The 21,642-nt window shown below is 38.5% G+C and overlaps 1 protein-coding gene across 1 annotated transcript in view; it reads right to left on the minus strand.

Annotated features, from left to right (window-relative positions):
- The window catches only part of LOC128638672 (circularly permutated Ras protein 1), a 184,251-nt gene that overhangs the window by 64,716 nt on the left and 97,893 nt on the right, over nt 1-21,642 (minus strand). The window contains exon 6 of the mRNA XM_053690786.1: nt 15,595-15,676. Coding sequence (XP_053546761.1) covers nt 15,595-15,676 — 82 coding nt within the window. The remainder of the gene's footprint in view (nt 1-15,594; nt 15,677-21,642) is intronic.

A 21,642-nucleotide genomic window follows, 5' to 3' on the forward strand; every position in this document is an offset into this window, starting at 1 on the left:
ATAATTTATGTTTTCCATCTTAATATGGGAAGAGTCCACAGCTGCATTCCTTACTTGTGGGAAACATATACCCAAGCTCTAGAGTACACGGAATGCCAAGCTCTAGAGTACACGGAATGCTAACGGGAGGGTAAAAAGAGAGGCGGCCCTTAATCTGAGGGGCCCACAGCCTGCAAAACCTTTCTCCCGAAGGCTGCTTCAGCAAAAGCAAAAACATCAAACTTGTAAAATTTTGGAAAAAGTATGTAAGGAGAACCAGGTAACCGCCTTACAAATCTGATCCATAGAGGCCTCATTTTTGAAGGCCCAAGAGAAAACCACTGCTCTCGTAGAATGAGCCGTAATCCTCAGAGGAGGCTTATGTCCCGCTGTTGCTATGCTAAACGGATGACACTCCTCAGACAAAAAGATAAGGAAGTCGAAGAGGCCCTCTGACCCCTACGCTTCCCGGAAAAGAGAACAAACAGAGAAAGAGGTTTGTCTAAATTCCTTTGTGGCCCAAAGATAGAACTTCAAGGCACAAACCACATCCAGAAATACATTGAAAACGTTCCTTCGACGAAGAAGGATTAGGACATAAGAAAGGAACCACAATCTCTTGATTGATGTTGCGAATTGACACAACCTTAGGAAGAAAACCTAACTTGGTTTATAGAACAGCCTTATCGGCATGAAAAGCCAGATAAGGAGGGACGCATTGCAAGGCAGCAATCACAGATACTCTGTGTGCAGAAGCAATAGCCAGTAGAAAAGGAACATTCCAAGACAACAGTTTAATGTCTACTTCATGCATAGGCTCCACGGAACCCGTTGCAAAACTTTAAGGACAAGATTTAAACTCGGAGGAGCCTTAGATCTAAACACAGGTCTGATCCCAGCAAAGCCTTAACAAATGGCTGCACATCTGGAAGCTCTGCAAACCTCTTGTGCAGTAACACAGACAGGGCCAAAAACTGTCCCTTCAGGGGACTTGCAGAAAAGCCCTTCTCCAGTTCATCCTGGAGAACAGAATAAGTAGGTCCTCCCCACCTTATGACAGATGCGATGAGTAACCAGCTTACGAGCTTGAATGAGAGTAAAAATAACGCTCTCAGAGATAAAAATAACCCTCTCTTGGCTAAGACTAAGCGGTCAATGTCCACGCAGTCAGCCTCAGAAAATCTAGACATTGATGAACAAAGAGACCTTGGTCAGCAGATCCCTGCAACAAGAAAACTTCCACGGAGGAGATGACATCCCTGCTAGATCCGCGAACCATATCCTTCGCGGCCAAGACGGAGCAGTCAGTATCACTGACGCCTGCTTGACTCAAGCCACTACACTAGGAAGTAGTGGTAATGGTCGGAAAGGATAAATTAGATTGAACCTCCAAGGCACCGCTAATGCATCTGTTAGCTCCGCCTGAGGATCCCTGTACCTCGACCCCTATCTGGGTAGCTTGAAATTGAGACGTTATTAGATCTTCCTCTTGCAAATCTCGGGATGGAGAGACCATACTTCCGGATGAAAGGATTGTCTGCTGAGGAAATCCGCTTCCCAGTTGTCCACACCCAGAATGTGGATCGCTGACAGCGAACAAATGTGGGTCTCCCCTACACCAGAATCCAAGATACTTCCCTCAAAACTAGGGAGCTTCTCGTTCCCCCCCCCGATGGTTGATGTAAGCCACCGAGGATATATTGTAACTGGGACAAACCCAGCAGAGGCCAAGCCTTCAGAGCATTGTATATTGCCCGAAGATCCAAAATGAGATCAGGAGGGAGCTTTACCTCCTGAGACCAGAGACCCTGTGACTTCCTGGTACCCCAAACAGCTCCCCATCCTGACAGACTCACAACCGTAGTCACAATCACCCAGGATGGTCTTGAGACGGACGTCCCTCAGGACAAGTGATCTGGACAAAACCACCAGGAGAGCGATTCTCCCGATTGGTTGTCCAGAGAAATCTGTTGAGACAGATCCGAATGATCGCCGCTCCACTAGTTCAGCATGCACAGTTGCAACAGTCTAAAGTGAAACCTGGCAAAGGAAATGATGTCCAAGCTGGACACCATGAGACCGATCACCTCCTTACACCGAGCCACAGATGGCCTTAAGGAGATCTGGAGGGCAAGACATGTTGAAGCTAGCTAGCAATGTCTGTGGTCTGTTAGAAATATTCTCATGTCTATGGAGACTATTATAGTACCCTAGAATTCTACCCTGGTACTTGATACAAGAGAACTCTCTCTAGATTATCTGCCATCCATGGGATCGAAGAAGACAGAGGAGATATTCCGAATGGTCCACTTTTCGAAAAATGTATTTAGCTAGACCAAACAGAAGGGCAATAAACTGGAAGTGCTGGTCCAGGAATGCAAACCTTAGGAACTGGAAGTGGTCCTTGAAGATTGGTACGAGAAGGGAGTATCCTTCAGATCTATCGTGGTCATGAACTACCCCTCTCAAATGAGGGGAAGAATGGACCTTATTGTCTCCATCTTAAACGATCCAGAAGAGGACCGGGGACCGCCCATTCATGCCAACGTAGACTCGGCAGGTTTCTTGCTCTGTTTGGATTTATTACAGGACTGAGCCGGCTTCCAAGAGCTCTTGGTTTGCTCTGGCTTAGCGGAGGACTACTGACATGGGCTTTATCAGAACGAAAATCATCCCTTAGATTAGTTCATATACTCTTGCGGTAGGAGGGCACCCTTGCCCCCTGTGACCGTGGAGATAATTGAGTCCAGGCCTGGACCAGACAAAATTCCCTAAAAGGGAGGGAAGAAGTCTAGACTTATTAGTCATATCCGTAGACCATGACTTCAGCCAGAGCCCGACGGGCCTGAACAGAAAAAGCTGAAGCCATAGCATTCAAGTGAATAAACTGCCTAATAGCAGCACAGATAAAAGAATTAACAACCCTCAAGGCCGTAAATCTTTTCTGAGTAACGTTGAGGGGATCCCCCACCCCGAACAAATCCTATAAGGAGTCACACAGAAGGTAGTTTTTTACAGCCGCTGCCAGTTCGGAACAAATATCCTGTATGTTGAAACATCTTTCTTCAACAATTCACAGGGGAAGACAGCACCTTACTCAGAGTCTTTGGGGCACGGGAATAGGGTTAGCCAAACCCCAATGTTACTTAATCAAAAGATTTCCAGCCTCCAAGTAGTAAAATTTAAAAAATCTTTATTCACACAGGGTCCATAATACAACAACGTTTCAAACCAGCAATTGGTTCATGTCAATAAGTGATTGCGCAGGTATGCCTTTTATACCTATCAAGCAGTCATTAGATTAAACTATACTGCCATCTTGTGGATTTTTTCAGTATGCATGTAAACAAATATAACGTTAAGTTAACATATATTTGTAAAGATTATTCACATGTATACTATTCCATATATTTATAATTAAAACCAAATTAAAATCAAGCAAAACCTATAAAAACAAGAAAATTCAGAATCATGCACCAATCTATTTTTTAGGTATATTTAAAAGAACAAAGAACAGTCAAAATCCTTATTAAGCCCTTTTAGTTGTAGGGAGTCCAATTTTCTAATCCAAAACATTTCCCTTTTCTTCAATATCAATTCCCTGTCACCTCCCCTCCTTGGTTTGGCCACATGTTCTATAATTTGAAAGCGTAACTGACTAATGTTGTGGCCCATGGAAAGGAAGTGACAGGAAAGGGGGGCATCCATGTTATTAGTCCTGATGTTAGACTTGTGTTCAGTCAATCTCTCTCTGAACTCCCTACACGTTTCGCCAATGTAAATTCTCGCACACGGACACTTAATAATCTATATTACATATGTACTCCTACATGTTAAAAAATCTTTTATTTTGTATTTTATTCCGTTAATGGGATGGTAGAAGTTATCCCCTTTTATAATTGAACTACAATGACTACAGTGTAGACAGGGATAACACCCTGTTCTTTTGGATCCTATATAAGTTTGAACATTAGACTTTTTACTGCTTATATCTGCATGAACTAAAAGATCTTTTAGGCTCCTATTTCTCCTGTATGCTGTCATTGGTCTCTCTTGAAAACTCTCAATTTGGGGATCACACTCCTTCAAAATATACCAGTATTTATTCAGAATATGTGTAATTTTTTTTCCTAATTGGTTATATTGGGTAACAACTATAATTCTTTCTCTGTTTTTACCTTCCATCTTTTTAGTTTGTTTATCTCCAACTTTATTAATAGATTCAAGTTGGTCCTTGATCAATCTCTCAGGGTATCCTCTCGCCCTGAATTTATTAGCCATTTCCCTTAGCCTTAAATTAGACCTCACTTCATCTGTTACAATTCTTTTGACCCGCATAAATTGGCTCTTTGGTATGGCCTCTATTGTGTTAGGTGGGTGAAAGCTATTATATTCCAGTACCTTATTTTTATCTGTCGATTTCGTATATAAATCAGTTTTTGGAAAAGGTAATATATACAAAGGTAATATATACAAAGGTATTCAAAAATTGGACCCCCCATTTTACTCATATTTAATGTAAATTTAAGGCCAGATACTGCTAGGTTAAGCTCATTAACGAATTCCAATAGGCTACCAACGTTGCCCAACCATATGCCAAAAATATCATCGACGAACCTCCACCAGGCGGCACCATACCGCAAAAATAGTTGTGGATATACAAACTTTTCTTCAATATGTGACATGTAGATGTTGGCATAGGTTGGAGCGACGTTGGAGCCCATTGCCGTTTCTTGCAACTGTAGGTAGAATTGATCCTGGAACAAAAAATAATTTTGGTAAAGAATTAGAGATAACAAATTCCCCAAAAATTGGATTTCCTCCTCACTATATTCATTACTCATTTTAAGTGTATTAACTACTGCAGAGATACCACTAGTATGTTTTATTGAGGTATACAAACTTGTAACGTCTAACGTATATAGGACACATTTGTTACCAATATAACCCATGTCCTTTAGTTTGCTTAGAAAATCATTAGTGTCCTTTAAATATAAGGAAGACTTAAAGAGATCTGGGGGCCCATTTATCAAAGGGCTTGCGGACCTGATCGTATTCGATCGGGTTGATTTCCGGCGATTTCTGTCCGCCTGCTCAGAGCAGGCGGACAGGGTTATGGAGCAGCGGTCTTTAGAGGTATCACTGGGCTGTCTTTCTATTTCCTGTACATAATTGACTTTATTTAATAAAACAACAGCACCACCCTTGTCCGCCTCCTTAATTACCACTTCTTTATTATTCTTCAACTGGTTAATTGCTTCTCTCTGCCTGTATTAGTCTTTTATTTTTTTATCTTCTTAGCAAGCTGTCCACCTCTTTCTGAACCGGTTTAGCATAAGTGGCAACACTATGTGGAATAGATGGATTAAACTTACTTTTTCCCTTAATACCAAACTCTTTTGGATCATTAAATTTGACATTACCTTGTATTTTTTGTTTATTCTGTAATCCAACAGGATCTAATATACCTGTTAACATAGCAAAGTGAATTTTAAGTTTTAATTTCCTATAGACCCTCTGTAGGTCTTGTTGGATAACAAAATCCTTATTCAGAATTCTATACTGCCTCAGTATTAGGGAACAGAGACTTTTTAAAACGTGCACCTGGAGAAGTAACAAGCAGGAATTTTGAAAAGGACAGCAAGAGAAAGATGATTTTGGAGTTGCATGCAATTACTCTTGCAGAATATCACAAAGTACAGCGTATCCCCAGAGGCTTAAGGATGTCAACTTGTCCAACTTTATTTTCAGATTGTGAAGATTATTGTGAAACATTTGAAAGCATCCTTAATAAGTGCTCGTTTGATCTTATTACATGGACAGTTGAATATGCCCAAAAGGAAATTAATAAATATAAAGAAACAATTAACAAGCAGAAAGAACAACTAATACAAAATGTACCTTTGGATGAATACAATAAAGTGGTGACCGAAGTGGAGAAGTCTGTACAAGACTATAGAAAACTGCTGGAGAGAGAAAAAGATCCAAATTAATTTGTGATGATCAGGATTACTCCACCGGAATGGTATATAGATGGCGCCAGAGGAACAGTCATCAAGGCCTACCAGGTACTGGTAATAGAGAACTGAGAAGGAGAGGTAGGAAGCGCAATGCCCAGGATGACAACAGCGGTAACAGTGGATCGGAATCGTCAGCAAGTTTTTTAACAGAGAACTCGGACGTAGATCACACCGCGCCGGGAGGAAACTCAGGAAGATGCGCTCATTACCTGACGTCACAGCCGGAACGACAGAGAGCCCGGCGGTCACGAGGCTACCAGCGCGGCTACTACCAGCACTAACACGGACACCACCGAAAACCAGGTACATGGATACTGTTGTAGATGACATGGGAGGCATGGACTGTGATCAAAATAGCACAAATAACAATTTGTATATATACAAAGGGGGTACGTGTACTGATATGGGACATACCTTGGGATGACACATGAATAAAATTGGAAAAAACTATGTCTATTGTACAACTCCAACACAGGACATTTTGACTATGGACATTGGCCTTTTAATGTCGAGGGACAGTGATACTTTGGATGGTATACCACATATACAGGGTGAACAATCTCTAAATGATGCAAAAATATTGGATGATTCTGGGAACAAATGAACTTTAAAAAACATGGACTTAATTGATATGATTGACACTTGCATTTTAAATAATAATGCAGTATGTAATATGAGCACATTGGTTGATTCTGCAGAAATTTGCACTTTAGATAATATGGATGTATGTAATATTGTGAACACTTGCACTTTACTAAATAATGATTTACAAAATATACATAGCACAAATTTGCACTTATTAAACAAAGACACAAATATGCACTTTAAAGAAAAATGCATTGATAATAATTTAGTGCATAATATTTCTAATTGCACATTATCAGAGAATGAGTATAGAATTCTGAATAAGGGTTTGTCATTTTGTTTACCCAATAATAGTGATGATTTTGTTATCCAACAAGACCTACAGAGGTTCTATAGGAAATTAAAACTTAAAATTCACTTTGCTATGTTAGCAGGTATATTAGATGCTGTTGGATTACAGAATAAACAAAAAACACAGGGTAATGTCAAATGATCCAAAAGAGTTTGATATTAAGGGAAAAAGTAAGTTTAATCCATCTACTCCACACAGTGTTGCCACTTATGCTAAACTGGTTCAGAAAGAGGTGGACAGCTTGCTAAGAAGATACAAAAATAAAAGACTAATACAGGCATGAAAAAATGAGAGAGAAGCAATTAACCAGTTGAAGAATAATAAAGAAGTGGTAATTAAGGAGGCGGACAAGGGTGGTGCTGTTGTTTTATTAAATAAAGTCGATTATGTGCAGCAAATAGAAAGACAGCTAAGTGATACCCAGGTAAACAAACCCCTAAAAGGAGACCCTACCATCCCAATTAACAAAGAGCTAGAATACATTACAAACCAGGCAGTGAAAATAGGTATTATATCAGAAAAATTCAAGAAATCTCTAATTGAGAAGAATCCAATAAGACCTGTCTTATATGTATTACCTAAAATTCACAAGGATCAACAACATCCACCAGGTCGCCCAATTGTAGCAGGGCTAAATTCAGTATTTTCTAAAACCTCAATTTTTTTGGATAGGGTGTTACAACCATATCTCTCTAAGTCTTCCTCATATTTAAAGGACACTAATGCTTTTCTAAGCAAACTAAAGGACATAGGTTATATTGGCAACAAATGTATCCTATATACGTTAGACGTAACAAGTTTGTATACCTCAATAAAACATACTAGTGGTATCTCTGCAGTAGTTAATACACTTAAAATGAGTAATGAATATAGTGAGGAGGAAATCCAATTTTTGGGGAATTTACTATCTCTAATTCTTTACCAAAATTATTTTTTGTTCCAGGATCAATTCTACCTACAGTTGCAAGGAACGGCAATGGGCTCCAACGTCGCTCCAACCTATGCCAACATTTATATGTCACATATTGAAAAAAAGTTTGTATATCCACATCAACTATTTTTGCGATATGGTGCCGCCTGGTGGAGGTTCATCGATGATATTTTAGGCATATGGTTGGGCAACATTGGTAGCCTATTGGATTTTTTTAATGACCTTAACCTAGCAGTATCTGGCCTTAAATTTACATTAAATATGAGTGAAATGGGGGTCCAATTTTTGGATACCTTTGGATATATTGATGAAGGTTTTCCAAAAACTGATTTATATACGAAATCGACAAATAAAAATAAGGTACTGGAATATAATAGCTTTCACCCACCTAACACAATAGAAGCCATACCAAAGAGCCAATTTATGCGGGTCAAAAGAATTGTAACGGATGAAGTGAGGTGTAATTTAAGGCTAGGGGAAATGACTAATAAATTCAGGGCGAGAGGATACCCTGAGAGATTGATCAAGGACCAACTTGAATCTATTAATAAAGTTGGAGATAAATAAACTAAAAAGATGGAAGGTAAAGAGATGGAAGGTAAAAAGAGAGAAAGAATGATATTTGTTACCCAATATAACCAATTAGGACCAAAAATTACACATATTCTGAATAAATACTGGTATATTTTGAAGGAGTGTAATCCCCAAATTGAGAGTTTTCAAGAGAGACCAATGACAGCATACAGGAGAAATAGGAGCCTAAAAGATCTTTTAGATCATGCAGATATAGGCAGTAAAAAGTCTAATGTTCAAAAATATATAGGATCCCTTTTTACACTGTAGTCATTGAAGTTCAATTATAAAAGGGGATAACTTCTACCATCCCATTAACGGAATAAAATACAAAATAAAAGATTTTTTTAACATGTAAGAGTACATATGTAATATAGATTATTAAGTGTCCGTGTGCGAGAATTTACATTGGCGAAACGTGTAGGGAGGTCAGAGAGAGATTGACTGAACACAAGTCTAACATCAGGACTAATAACATGGATGCCCCCCTTTCCTGTCACTTCCTTTCCATGGGCCACAACATTAGTCAGTTACGCTTTCAAATTATAGAACATGTGGCCAAACCAAGGAGGGGAGGTGACAGGGAATTGATATTGAAGAAAAGGGAAATGTTTTGGATTAGAAAATTGGACTCCCTACAACTAAAAGGGCTTAATAAGGATTTTGACTGTTCTTTGTTCTTTTAAATATACCTAAAAAATAGATTGGTGCATGATTCTGAATTTTCTTGTTTTTATAGGTTTTGCTTGATTTTAATTTGGTTTTAATTTTAAATATATGGAATAGTATACATGTGAATAATCTTTACAAATATATGTTAACTGAATGTTATATTTGTTTGCATGCATACTGAAAAAATCCACAAGATGGCAGTATAGTTGAATCTAATGACTGCTTGATAGGTATAAAAGGCACACCTGTGCAATCACTTATTGACATGACTAAGAACCAATTGCTGGTTTGAAACATTGTATTATGGATCCTGTGTGAATAAAGGTTTTTTAAATTTTACTACTTGGAGGCTGGAAATCTTTTGATAAAGAAACATCTTTCTTAACAGAGTTTCCATCTTTTATCCATGGGCTCTTCAAACCAAGGACTATCCCCAAGCGGGATAGTAGTACGTTTAACAAGGGTGAAGATAACGCCATCCCATTTAGGGACAGAACCTCACAACTCCATTGACAGTCCAGGACCGGTGGCAATTTGTTAAAGTGAGAAGAGGGGGAAAAGGAATCCAATCCTGTCCCATTCATTCTTAATAATGTTCGCCATTTAACAGGAGCAGGGAAGGATAAGGAACCACCCTGTCCTCAAACTCTATCCAATTTAGGAATTAAAGGTTCAACAGGCAATTTGGCCTCTGGAACCTCTGAATGCGCCAAAAACTTCCTTTAGAAGAAAGCGCAAATTCCTAAACTAAAGTTTGCTTCCTCCGCAGCCGGAGGTTTAGAGGCAGCAGACTGTTCATACTCTGAAGTCTCAGAAAGAACTTCATCCTCGTATAACCCTCAGTTAAATCCAATAAATGATCTGATGTACTCTGGGAAGGAGTTCAATATGTAACCTTTCGCTTGCGCTTAGCAGGGCTAGTAAATCATTAAAGGCCGCAGACACCGCCGTCTGAACTGTGCAGTAACGTCTGGTGAACAAAGGCCCCCTCCAGATGGAGGATCAACAATGCTAGGGGAAAACTGCATGTGTAGAGACATAAGAATGTAGGGTACGCACCTCACTGGACGACAACTACTCAGAGGTGGACGGCTCTGTGGTATCACACATTATCAAGGCATATGGAACATAACTGAGAGGGCGGAACTAAGGACTCCTCACCATATAAACAGGAATTACTCATTAGGAATAGAGGGGAGTGCCCTCTAAAGTAACAGAATCCTCCATCGCTAGTGCAATAACTGGAGAACTAGAGAAATAAAACATCTTATTTTATTCCAATAAACGGCACCCTTATACCCCAATGGCTGGGGCACTCACCACCTCTTATGACCCAGAGAGTACAGAGATTTATGGCTCCTCTCTGATAGACACCCGGTCAGGAAAAAGGGAATGAATCACATGGTGCACAATGCAGGACTGTCCCTGCTGTGAGAAAGCTTGTAAGCTGCATGGCTCTCAAAGTGAAAGTAAAACCTGTATATTCCATAACAGCCTATAAGCCCATAGCATCTCACACATAAAAGCAGCATAAAATCAAATAAACATATAAGATTATTCCCCCCTGTTCAATTATCCCCATAAGGAGATATTAACCCTTGATTTTATACAGATAAAAGGAGTCACACTGTGACCCTGTCTTCTTGCGTTATCATACATGTATAAAATATTAAACAATCTTACCAGAATCTACGCCGTGGAACAGGAACACGGCCCTTCAAGTGTGACAGATAGTAGCATCGATTCTGACATAGACTTAAGTGAAGAAAGCAGACAGCGAAACTTGTCAACGTTGATTGCCTATGGAGCTGTTAATATGAGTCGGGATGGTTTCGCAGAAAGACTCTCCCTGCATCTCCGGACTCTAACTTTCATCCATACTCTCACTGAGAGACTGACAGGACTACTTAAAACTCCAGTCCCATCTTGAAGAGTTCTACCCTCCATAAGAGACTTCTCTGAAATCTTCTAACACTTCTCTGCCAACCTCCTGTGACAAAAGGCAAAGAATGACTGGGGTTATGCAGATGTGGACTCTTCCCATATTAAGATGGAAATTAGCTTTAGAGAAATGTGCTTGTTCATGCACAGTAATGAAATGGTATAAATAAAGTTGGAAAAAACAGAATATCCGCAACATCGATGACTCTCATTTATCAACAGTCCGATGCTCATCGCTCCGTCGACGCGTGTGTTTTTTGACAGACTTTTTAATAAATAAGGGCATTGATGAGGATTTGCGGCAGCGATGTCTGGCAAGCGTATTGACTCCAGCGAATGCACCGAGATTGACGCTTTGATAAATCAACCCCATGTACTGTTTACCCATAGTGCCTCAGCTTAAAGTTTTGCTATTCTTTTGGAGGTAAAAAGGATCATTACACACATGTAAATTGTTGTCATTTCACACTGTACAACAGTATCAATGCAAATACCTGTATTGTAAGAGATAGACTTTATCTACATTGTATTAAAGGGACATGAATCCCAAAATGTTTCTTTCATGATTCAGATTCAAAACTTTGCAAGTTACTTATATTATCTTATTTACTTCATTCTCTTGATATCCGTTGTTGAAGAAGCAGCAATGCACTACTGGGAGCTAGTTGACTGCATTGGGGTTACAGCCAACAATCAGCAGCTCCTGATAACGGAAATAAATTGAAACGTTATTTAAAATCACATGCTCAATTTGAATCATGAAAGAAAAAACTGGGTTTCATGTCCTTTTAATGATTTGCATTTGTATAACATGAAACTGGTAGGTTTCTGGTAACTTCACAATGGGTATTAAGGCTTACTTTCAGCTCTGGTAACGTCACAACGGGTATTAAGACTTACTTTCAGCCATGGTAACGTCACATTGGATATTAAAGCTTACTTTCAGCTCTGGTAACGTCACAACGGGTATTAAGGCTTACTTTCAGCTCTGGTAACGTCACAATGGGTATTAAGGCTTACTTTCAGCTCTGGTAACTACACAATGGGTATTAAGACTTACTTTCAGCCATGGTAACGTCACATTGGTTATTAAAGCTTACTTTCAGCTCTGGTAACGTCACAACAGGTATTAAGGCTTACTTTCAGCTCTGGTAACTTCACAATGGGTATTAAGGCTTACTTTCAGCTCTGGTAACTACACAATGGGTATTAAGGCTTACTTTCAGCTCTGGTAACTTCACAATGGGTATCAAGGCTTACTTTCAGCTCTGGTAACTTCACAATGGGTATCAAGGCTTACTTTCAGCTCTGGTAACTTCACAATGGGTATCAAGGCTTACTTTCAGCTCTGGTAACGTCACAACGGGTATTAAGGCTTACTTTCAGTCTGGTAACATCACAATGGGTATTAAGACTTACTTTCAGCTCTGGTAACTTCACAATGGGTATTAAGGCTTACTTTCAGCTCTGGTAACTACACAATGGGTATTAAGGCTTACTTTCAGCTCTGGTAACTTCACAATGGGTATTAAGGCTTACTTTCAGCTCTGGTAACTTCACAATGGGTATCAAGGCTTACTTTCAGCTCTGGTAACTTCACAATGGGTATCAAGGCTTACTTTTAGTTCTGGTAACTTCACAATGGGTATCAAGGCTTGCTTTCAGCTCTGGTAACTTCACAATGGGTATTAAGACTTACTTTCAGCTATGGTAACGTCACAATGGGTATTAAGGCTTACTTTCAGCTCTGGTAATGTCACAATGGGTATTAAGACTTACTTTCAGCTCTGGTAACTTCACAATGGGTATTAAGGCTTACTTTCAGCTCTGGTAACGTCACAACGGGTATTAAGACTTACTTTCAGCTCTGGTAACTTCACAATGGGTATTAAGATTTCCTTTCAGCTCTGGTAACGTCACAATGGGTATTAAGACTTTCAGTCTGGTAACATCACAATGGGTATTAAGGCTTACTTTCTGCTCTGGTAACTTCACAATGGGTATTAAGGCTTACTTTCAGCTCTGGTAACTTCACAATGGGTATTAAGGCTTACTTTCAGCTCTGGTAACTTCACAATGGGTATTAAGGCTTACTTTCAGCTCTGGTAACTTCACAATGGGTATTAAGACTTACTTTCAGCTCTGGTAACTTCACAATGGGTATTAAGACTTACTTTCAGCTCTGGTAACGTCACAATGGGTATTAAGACTTACTTTCAGCTCTGGTAACGTCACAATGGGTATTAAGACTTACTTTCAGCTCTGGTAATGTCACAATGGGTATTAAGGCTTAGTTCCTGCTCTGGTAACTTCACAATGGGTATTAAGGCTTACTTTCAGCTCTGGTAACTAGCACTTGATTGAGAAAACTTTACATTCAACTTCTAATACAAAAACAATGCTGTTCATGGTATACTCGTGGTTTAAATTTTACTCAAGTGCAATTTATACTTGAAATCTTGAGCAAAATACAACTGCACTTGTAATCCAGTTCCAGGTGTTTTAGACGTCTTTAAGGCTGCATATAAATTATAGGCTTTTCAAAATGGTGCCATTTCTATCATCAGAACTAATCCTATTCATTCTTGCCATATGGATAATTTTAATCTCATGCTTTTATCTCCACCATAATTTTAATGAATTTTGATTTTGCCCTGGAATGAGCTTTACCTAGCAGCAATCAAAAATCTATCTACTTCTGATGAGTTCTAATAAGAACGAAACAGCTGTTCTAGTAGTGATTTTTGCATTTGCTGCATTTACCCCATTAGGGGACCTTTGTGTGTTAACACAGTATTTGAAGCAAAAATCCTGAGATATTGCATATATAATTTGCATATCTTACCCAGAATCCTTATTTACAAAGATGAACTGTACCTGCTGTGTAAGCAAGTCAGTACAAAAAAAAGAATGCTTTTATACACTGTAATTCAATTATATAAATTAGTTTGGTTGATTACTGGAACTTGGAGTTCCAGTAATCAACCGAACTAATTTATATAATTGAATTACAGTGTATAAAAGCATTCTTTTTTTTGTACTGACTTGCTTACACAGCAGGTACAGTTCATCTTTGTAAATAAAGTTTTTCATATGCTTACGCACTGCTCCTTAAGTGTTCAGGTATAAATCTTAAATCGAATTACTTCAAGTAAAAAATCAAAGTTAAGAGACAAAACACTTAGGTAGATAATTCTTTAAGCCTCTAATAATAAAGGTTCAAAACTTCTCCCTAAATACATTTACCCAGAATCCTGTTGTGCATTGGTAACAGTGTATATGGAGTTTTACTGGGTAAAGGCAAGCGGGGATACTTGCCTAGATGTGCTAATTTCCTGTTCAATCATTTCTATTGATTTTTTTTTTGCAAAACAGTAATTTCTCACTGTACAGACTGGGATTGCAGGATCCATTGTATGAAACATACAAGTAATAATTTATTTTATAATTATTTTCTAAAAATGTCCAGTAGCACAGGGCCAGATTTAGGTAAGGTCGTACCATCTGGCTGCTGCTCTCCCCTCTAGAGGCCAACTTGCTGACCTGGGGCCATAAAATCTATGGTACAAATTCTTAGTATTGCTTCTTTTTACCCACGGCTGTAAAAACTAGTGCACAGTGTTGCATGTTGCCAGCACCACTAAACCTCAAGAATTACTCTGTCAAGGAAAAGAATAATAAGATCTAATGACTGCTGTAAAATGAATCCACCAGCATAAACACAGATTACATTACATTTATTAAAACAAGGGTCTATGGTAAACAAACAATTACTTCAGCCTTAAAAAATATGAAACACTTAGCGATTGTAATAAAAATGTGTAGTAAAAACAGCTTTCATTATACTTTCATTATTTATTTTCCCCATTTTCCTAAAATGTAACTTTGAAAATTGTGGGTTTTCCAGTTCTGAGAATTGGAAATGCACACTGCAGACATTACAGTTGCCTAACTTCATAACCTTGCTACATATGTGTCTCCAATTGGTCTCAGCAGAAGTGATAAGACACTGTAAAACAATACAAGTTTTCCTAACAAAATGTACTTATCTACTCCAGTCTGGATTGTATTCTCCTAATAAGACAAGTAGTTGGGAGCATACCTGGTGTTAATATATTCAGAAAGCTTTCACACTCAGCCAGTATGCAAATTTATTGCAAGGCTACAAAAAAGTATTGTAATTACAAGCTGTTTTATGTCCCTTGAAATGATTAAGCACTGAGAGTCTGAAACAGCAGTTTGTGTCTTGGAAAGTTTGAATAAATGTCATTTGAAATATTTTTTGTGTTGCTGAATACATACTACTGAAATTACATGTTTTGCAGCTCATTTTTACTACAGACAGGGAAAAGTGATGTATTCCTACTGGAACATTTTCAATGAAGAAAAGCCAAAATCTTTATTTTCCAGAGGTGTCCCTATAACCTGGGATACATTAACTAGAAAAATATTTTCTATTGATTTTCTGGAACGATTACATCAAACAATTAGCATATGAACTAAACTAGTTGTATATTTGTGTTTTTATGTAACTCACTTGCCTTTGATCCAGGTTTCTGAGATGCCATTGCTATGGCAACCAGCGCTGCCGGCCCCAGTGCTGTTGCTCCGTTCTCAGTCAGCCTATAGTATAACAAAATAATGTATGGGTATGTTTAAATTGTCACCACTTCTATGTCACTGTTATTGATTATATTATTGTACAATACAGGTGGCCCTCGTTTTACAATGGTTCAATTTACACTGTTTCAGAATAACAACCTTTTTCCCCCAGTCATGTGACTGCTATTGAAAAGCATTGAGAAGCAGTGCATTTATTAAAATAGCCAGTAGGTGGAGCTGTCCGCTTGTGTTGCAGCAAAGCCAAGCAAGCTTAAATTAATCAGTTTAACCAGACCTGAGCTATCGAGCAGATTTCAAAGGAACAAGATCTTCCTGTCTATAAATCAGTCCAGATTGGAATGCATAGAAAGAACTGTTTGCAGAAAAATCTGTGTTGTGTGGTTATTTTATTAGGTTTATAATGCTGTTTAGCAAATGTTTTTGTTCATTTAACTTAATTTAATTATATATTCTGTGTCGTGTGATTATTTTATTAGGTTTATAATGCTGTTTAGCTTTTAAAGTCTTCATTTCAAAGCTTTAAAAATAATGTATAGGTGTTACTTATGACAATTTTGAGAGGGGCCTGGAACCTATATCCCTCACTTCCCATTGACTTACATTATAAACTGGGTTTCAATTTACAACGGTTTCGATTTACAACCATTCCTTCTGAAACCTAACCCCGGCGTAAACTGAGGTCTACCTGTATTTACTTATAGCATATACTTGTTAGAGACAAAATACATGTATGGTCCATCCATCACTGTAGAAAAAAAAGTAATGTTGAAATATCTTGATTATTAACGCATGTAATAATTGTTTCACCATAACATGCAGCAGTTACATTTTCTTTCATGTAATTGACAAGAGTCCATGAGCTAGTGACGTATGGGATATACAATCCTACCAGGAGGGGCAAAGTTTCCCAAACCTCAAGATGCCTATAAATACACCCCTCACCACACCCACAATTCAGTTTTACAAACTTTGCCTCCTACGGAGATGGTGAAGTAAGTTTGTGCTAAGATTTCTACATTGACATGCGCTTCTCAGCATTTTGAAGCCCGATTCCTCTCAGAGTACAGTGAATGTCAGAGGGATGTGAAGGGAGTATCCCCTATTGAATGCAATGGTCTTCCTAACGGGGATCTATTTCATAGGTTCTCTGTTATCGGTCGTAGAGATTCATCTCCTACCTCCCTTTTCAGATCAACGATATACTCTCATATACCATTACCTCTACTGATAACTGTTTCAGTACTGGTTTGGCTATCTGCTTTATGTGGATGGATGTCTTTTCCGTAAGTATGTTTTTTTATTACTTAATACGCCCCAACTATGGTTTGGCACTTTATGTATTTATATAAAGTTCTAAATATATGTATTGTACTTATATTTGCCATGAGTCAGGTTCATGTATTTCCTTGTGCAGACTGTCAGTTTCATATTTGGGGAAAATAAAATTTTAAGAAATATTTTTCTTACCTGGGGTTTAGTCTTTTTTTCAAAATTGACTACATTTTTCTTGCAGATTGCGGCAGATGCTAGACTTTATTGCGTCATTCTTGGTGCGAGAATTTTTGGGTGCAAAAGTACGTCCATTGACGCAAGTTCGTCATTTATTATTCCTGATGCTATTTCTGATATGATTTCTAAGGAATGGAATAAGCCGGGTACTTCTTTTATTCCTTCTTCAAGGTTTAAAAAATTGTATCCTTTGCCAGCAATTTCAATAGCGTTTTGGGAAAAGATCCCCAAAGTTGATGGGGCTATTTCTACACTTGCTAAACGTACCACTATTCCTATGGAAGACAGTACTTCTTTTAAAGATCCTTTAGATAGGAAACTTGAATCTTATCTAAGGAAAGCCTATTCATATTCAGGTCATCTTCTCAGGCCTGCAATTTCTTTGGCTGATGTTGCGGCTGCTTCAACCTTTTGGTAGGAGAATTTAGCGCAACAAGAATTGGATTCTGACATATCTAGCATTGTTCGATTGCTGCAAACATGCTAATCATTTTATTTGTGATGCCATTTTTGATATTATCAAAATTTATGTTAGATCCATGTCTTTAGCTATTTTAGCTAGAAGAGCTTTGTGGCTTAAATCTTGGAATGCTGATATGACATCTAAGTCTAGATTACTATCTCTTTCTTTCCAAGGTAATAATTTATTTAGTTCTCAGTTGGATTCTATTATTTCAACTGTTACTGGGGGAAAGGGTTTTTTTTGCCTCAGGATAAAAAACCTAAGGGTAAATCTAAGGCTTCTAACCGTTTTCGTTCCTTTCGTCAAAATAAGGAACAAAAATCTAATCCTTCCCCCAAGGAATCTGTTTCCAATTGGAAGCCTTCCTCAAATTGGAATAAATCCAAGCCATTTAAGAAACCAAAGTCAGCCCCAAAGTCCGCATGAAGGTGCGGCCCTCATTCCAGGTCAGGGGTATCAAATAGGATTCAGAGTAAGACTTCCTGTGAGAAAATGTTTTACTTTCACGTATCCCAGCAAATCCAGTAAAAGCTCAGGCTTTCCTGAAGTGTGTTTCAGACCTGGAGTTTTCAGGGGTAATCATGCCAGTTCCTTTTCAGGAACAAGGTCTGGGGTTTTATTCAAATCTATTCATTGTCCCAAAGAAGGAAAATTCATTCAGACCAGTTCTGGATCTGCCTTTTGTTCAGCAAGGACATTATATGTCCACAATAGACTTGCAGGATGCATACCTTCATATTCTGATTCATCCAGATCATTATCAGTTCCTGAGATTCTCTTTTCTAGACAAGCATTACCAATTTGTTGCTCTTCCATTTGGCCTAGCAACAGCTCCAAGAAGCTTTTCAAAGGTTCTCGGTGCCCTGCTCTCTGTAACCAGAGAGCAGGGTATTGCGTTGTTTCCTTATTTGGACGATATCTTGGTACTAGCTCAGTCTTTTCGTTCTGCAGAATGTCACACAAATCAACTAGTGTTGTTTCTTCGAAAATATGGTTGGAGGATCAATTTACCAAAAAGTTTCTTGATTCCTTAGACAAGGGTCACCTTTTTAGGTTTCAGATAGATTCAGTGTCCATGACTCTGTCTCTAACAGACAAGAGACATTTGAAATTGGTTGCAGCCTGTCGGCACCTTCAGTCTCAGTCATTCCCTTCAGTGGCTATGTGCATGGAAGTTTTAGGCCTGATGACTGCAGCATCGGACGCGATTCCTTTTGCTCGTTTTCACATGAGACCTCTCTAGCTTTGTATGCTGAATCAATGGTGCAGGGATTATACAAAGATATCACAATTAATATTCTTAAATCCAAATGTTCGACACTCTCTGACGTGGTAGTTAAATCACCAGCGTTTAGTTCAAGGGGCCTCTTTTGTTCGGCCAACCTGGACTGTGATCACTACAGATGCAAGTATTTCAGGTTGGGGAGCTATTTGGGGATCTCTGACAGCACAAGGGGTTTGGAAATCTCAATAGGCGAGATTACCGATCAATATTTTAGAACTCCGTGCAATTCTCAGAGCTCTTCAGTTTTGTCTTCTGTTGAAGAGAGAGCCGTTCATTTGTTTTCAGACAGACAATATCACAACTGTGGCACATGTCAATCATCAGGGTCGGACCCCAAGCTATGAAAGAAGTATCTTGGATACTTGCTTGGGCAGAATCCGGCTCCTGTCTAATCTCTGTGGTGCATATCCCAGGTATAGACAATTGGGAGGCGGATTATCTCAGCCGTCAGACTTTACATCCGGGGGAGTGGTCCCTCCATCCAGATGTGTTTTCTCAGATTGTTCAGATGTGGGGTCTTCCAGAGATAGATCTGATGGCCTCTCATCTAAACAAGAAACTTCCCAGATACCTGTCCAGGTCCAGGGATGTTTAGACGGAAGCAGTGGATGCGCTGACACTTCCTTGGTGTTATCAACCTGCTTATATTTTCCCGCCTCTAGTTCTTCTTCCGAGAGTGATCTCCAAAATCCTCATGGAACAATCGTTTGTGTTGCTGGTGGCTCCAGCATGGCTTCACAGGTTTTGGTATGCAGATCTTGTTCGGATGTCCATTTGCTAACCTTGGCCACTTCCGTTAAGGCCGGACCTATTGTCTCAAGGTTCGTTTTTCCATCAGGATCTCAATTCATTAAATTTGAAGGTATGGAAATTGAACGCTTAGCGCTAAGTCATAGAGGTTTCTCTGACTCAGTGATTAATACTATGTTACAAGCTCGTAAATCTGTCTCTAGAAAGATTTATTATCGAGTTTGGAAGACTTAAATTTCATGGTGTTTTTCTCATAAATTCTTTTAGAATTCCAAGAATTTTACAGTTTCTTCAGGATTGTTTGGATAAGGGTTTGTCTGCAAGTTCCTTGAAGGGACAAATCTCTGCTCTTTCTGTTTTATTTCACAGAAAAATTGCTAAACTTCCTGATATTCACTGTTTTGTACAGGCTTTAGTTCGTATTAAGCCTGTCATTAAATCAATTTCTGCTCCTTGGAGTCTTAATTTGGTTTTGAGGGCGTTATAGGCTCCTCCATTTGAGCCTATGCATTCTTTGGACATTAAACTACTTTCTTGGAAAGTGTTATTCCTTTTGGCAATCTCTTCTGCTAGAAGAGTTTCTGAGCTAACTGCTCTTTCCTGTGAGTCTCCTTTTCTGATTTTTCATCAGGATAAGGCAGTTTTGCGGACTTCATTTAAATTTTTACCTAAAGTTGTGAATTCTAACAACATTAAAGTTGTGAATTCTAACAACATTAGTAGAGAAATTGTTGTCCCTTCCTTGTGTCCTAAACCTAAGAATTCTTTGGAAAGATCCTTACATTCTTTGGATGTGGTAAGAGCTTTGAAATATTATGTTGACGCTACTAAAGATTTCAGGAAGACTTCTAGTCTATTTGTTATATTTTCTGGTCCTAGGAAAGGTCAGAAGGCTTCTGCTATTTCTTTGGCTTCTTGGTTAAGGCTTTTGATTCTTCAAGCTTATTTAGAGTCGGGTCAGGCCCCGCCTCAGAGAATTACAGCTCATTCTACTAGATCAGTTTCCACTTTGTGGGCTTTTAAGAATGAAGCTTCAGTTGATCAAATTTGCAGAGCGGCAACTTGGTCTTCTTTACATACATTTACTAAATTCTACCGTTTTGATGTATTTGCTTCTTCAGGCAGCTGTTTCAGTTTGATTCTTCTGCTGATGTTTTAAGTTTTTCTTGTCATTTAAAGAATAAACTTATATTTTGGGTTGTGGATTATTTTTTCAGCGGATTATGGCTGTTGTTTATTTTTATCCCTCCCTCTCTAGTGACTCTTGTGTGGAGTTCCACATCTTGGGTATTGATATCCCATACGTCACTAGATCATGGACTCTTGCCAATTACATGAAAGAAAACATAATTTATGTAAGAATTTACCTGATAATTTCATTTCTTTCATATTGGCAAGAGTACATGAGGCCCACCCTTTTTATAGTGGTTATGATTTTTTTTTTGTATAAAGCACAATTATTTCCAAATTCCTTTGTTGATGCTTTTTACTCCTTTCTTTATCAACCGACTACTTGGCTATTCGTTAAACTGAATTGTGGGTGTGGTGAGGGGTGTATTTATAGGCATTTTGAGGCTTGGGAAACGTTGCCTCTCCTGGTAGGAATGTATATCCCATACGTCACTAGCTCATGGACTCTTCCCAATATGAAAGAAATGAATTTATCAGGTAAATTCTTACATAAATTATGTTTTTTTAATAACATAAGTTTTAAGGTTTATTGAAAGCTGGATGAGTGCGTTCTGCTTTCAACAAATAAGAAGCTTAATGCAACATAGAGAACAAAAGACACAACTGAAAAAGGACATTTTACTACTATGTGTGACTGGTTAGTTAGGTATATATGATAAAGTTTTTAAAAAAAACACACAAACCATCTATAAACTAGCTTAGACACATTTCAATAAGGAAATTTGAATTAAATTATCAACTCAATTGTCTTGTATAGTCGCTAAAAGT

The sequence above is a fragment of the Bombina bombina genome, chromosome 8 (genome assembly GCF_027579735.1).
Source record: "Bombina bombina isolate aBomBom1 chromosome 8, aBomBom1.pri, whole genome shotgun sequence".
In the NCBI taxonomy this organism is placed as follows: Eukaryota; Metazoa; Chordata; class Amphibia; order Anura; family Bombinatoridae; genus Bombina; species Bombina bombina.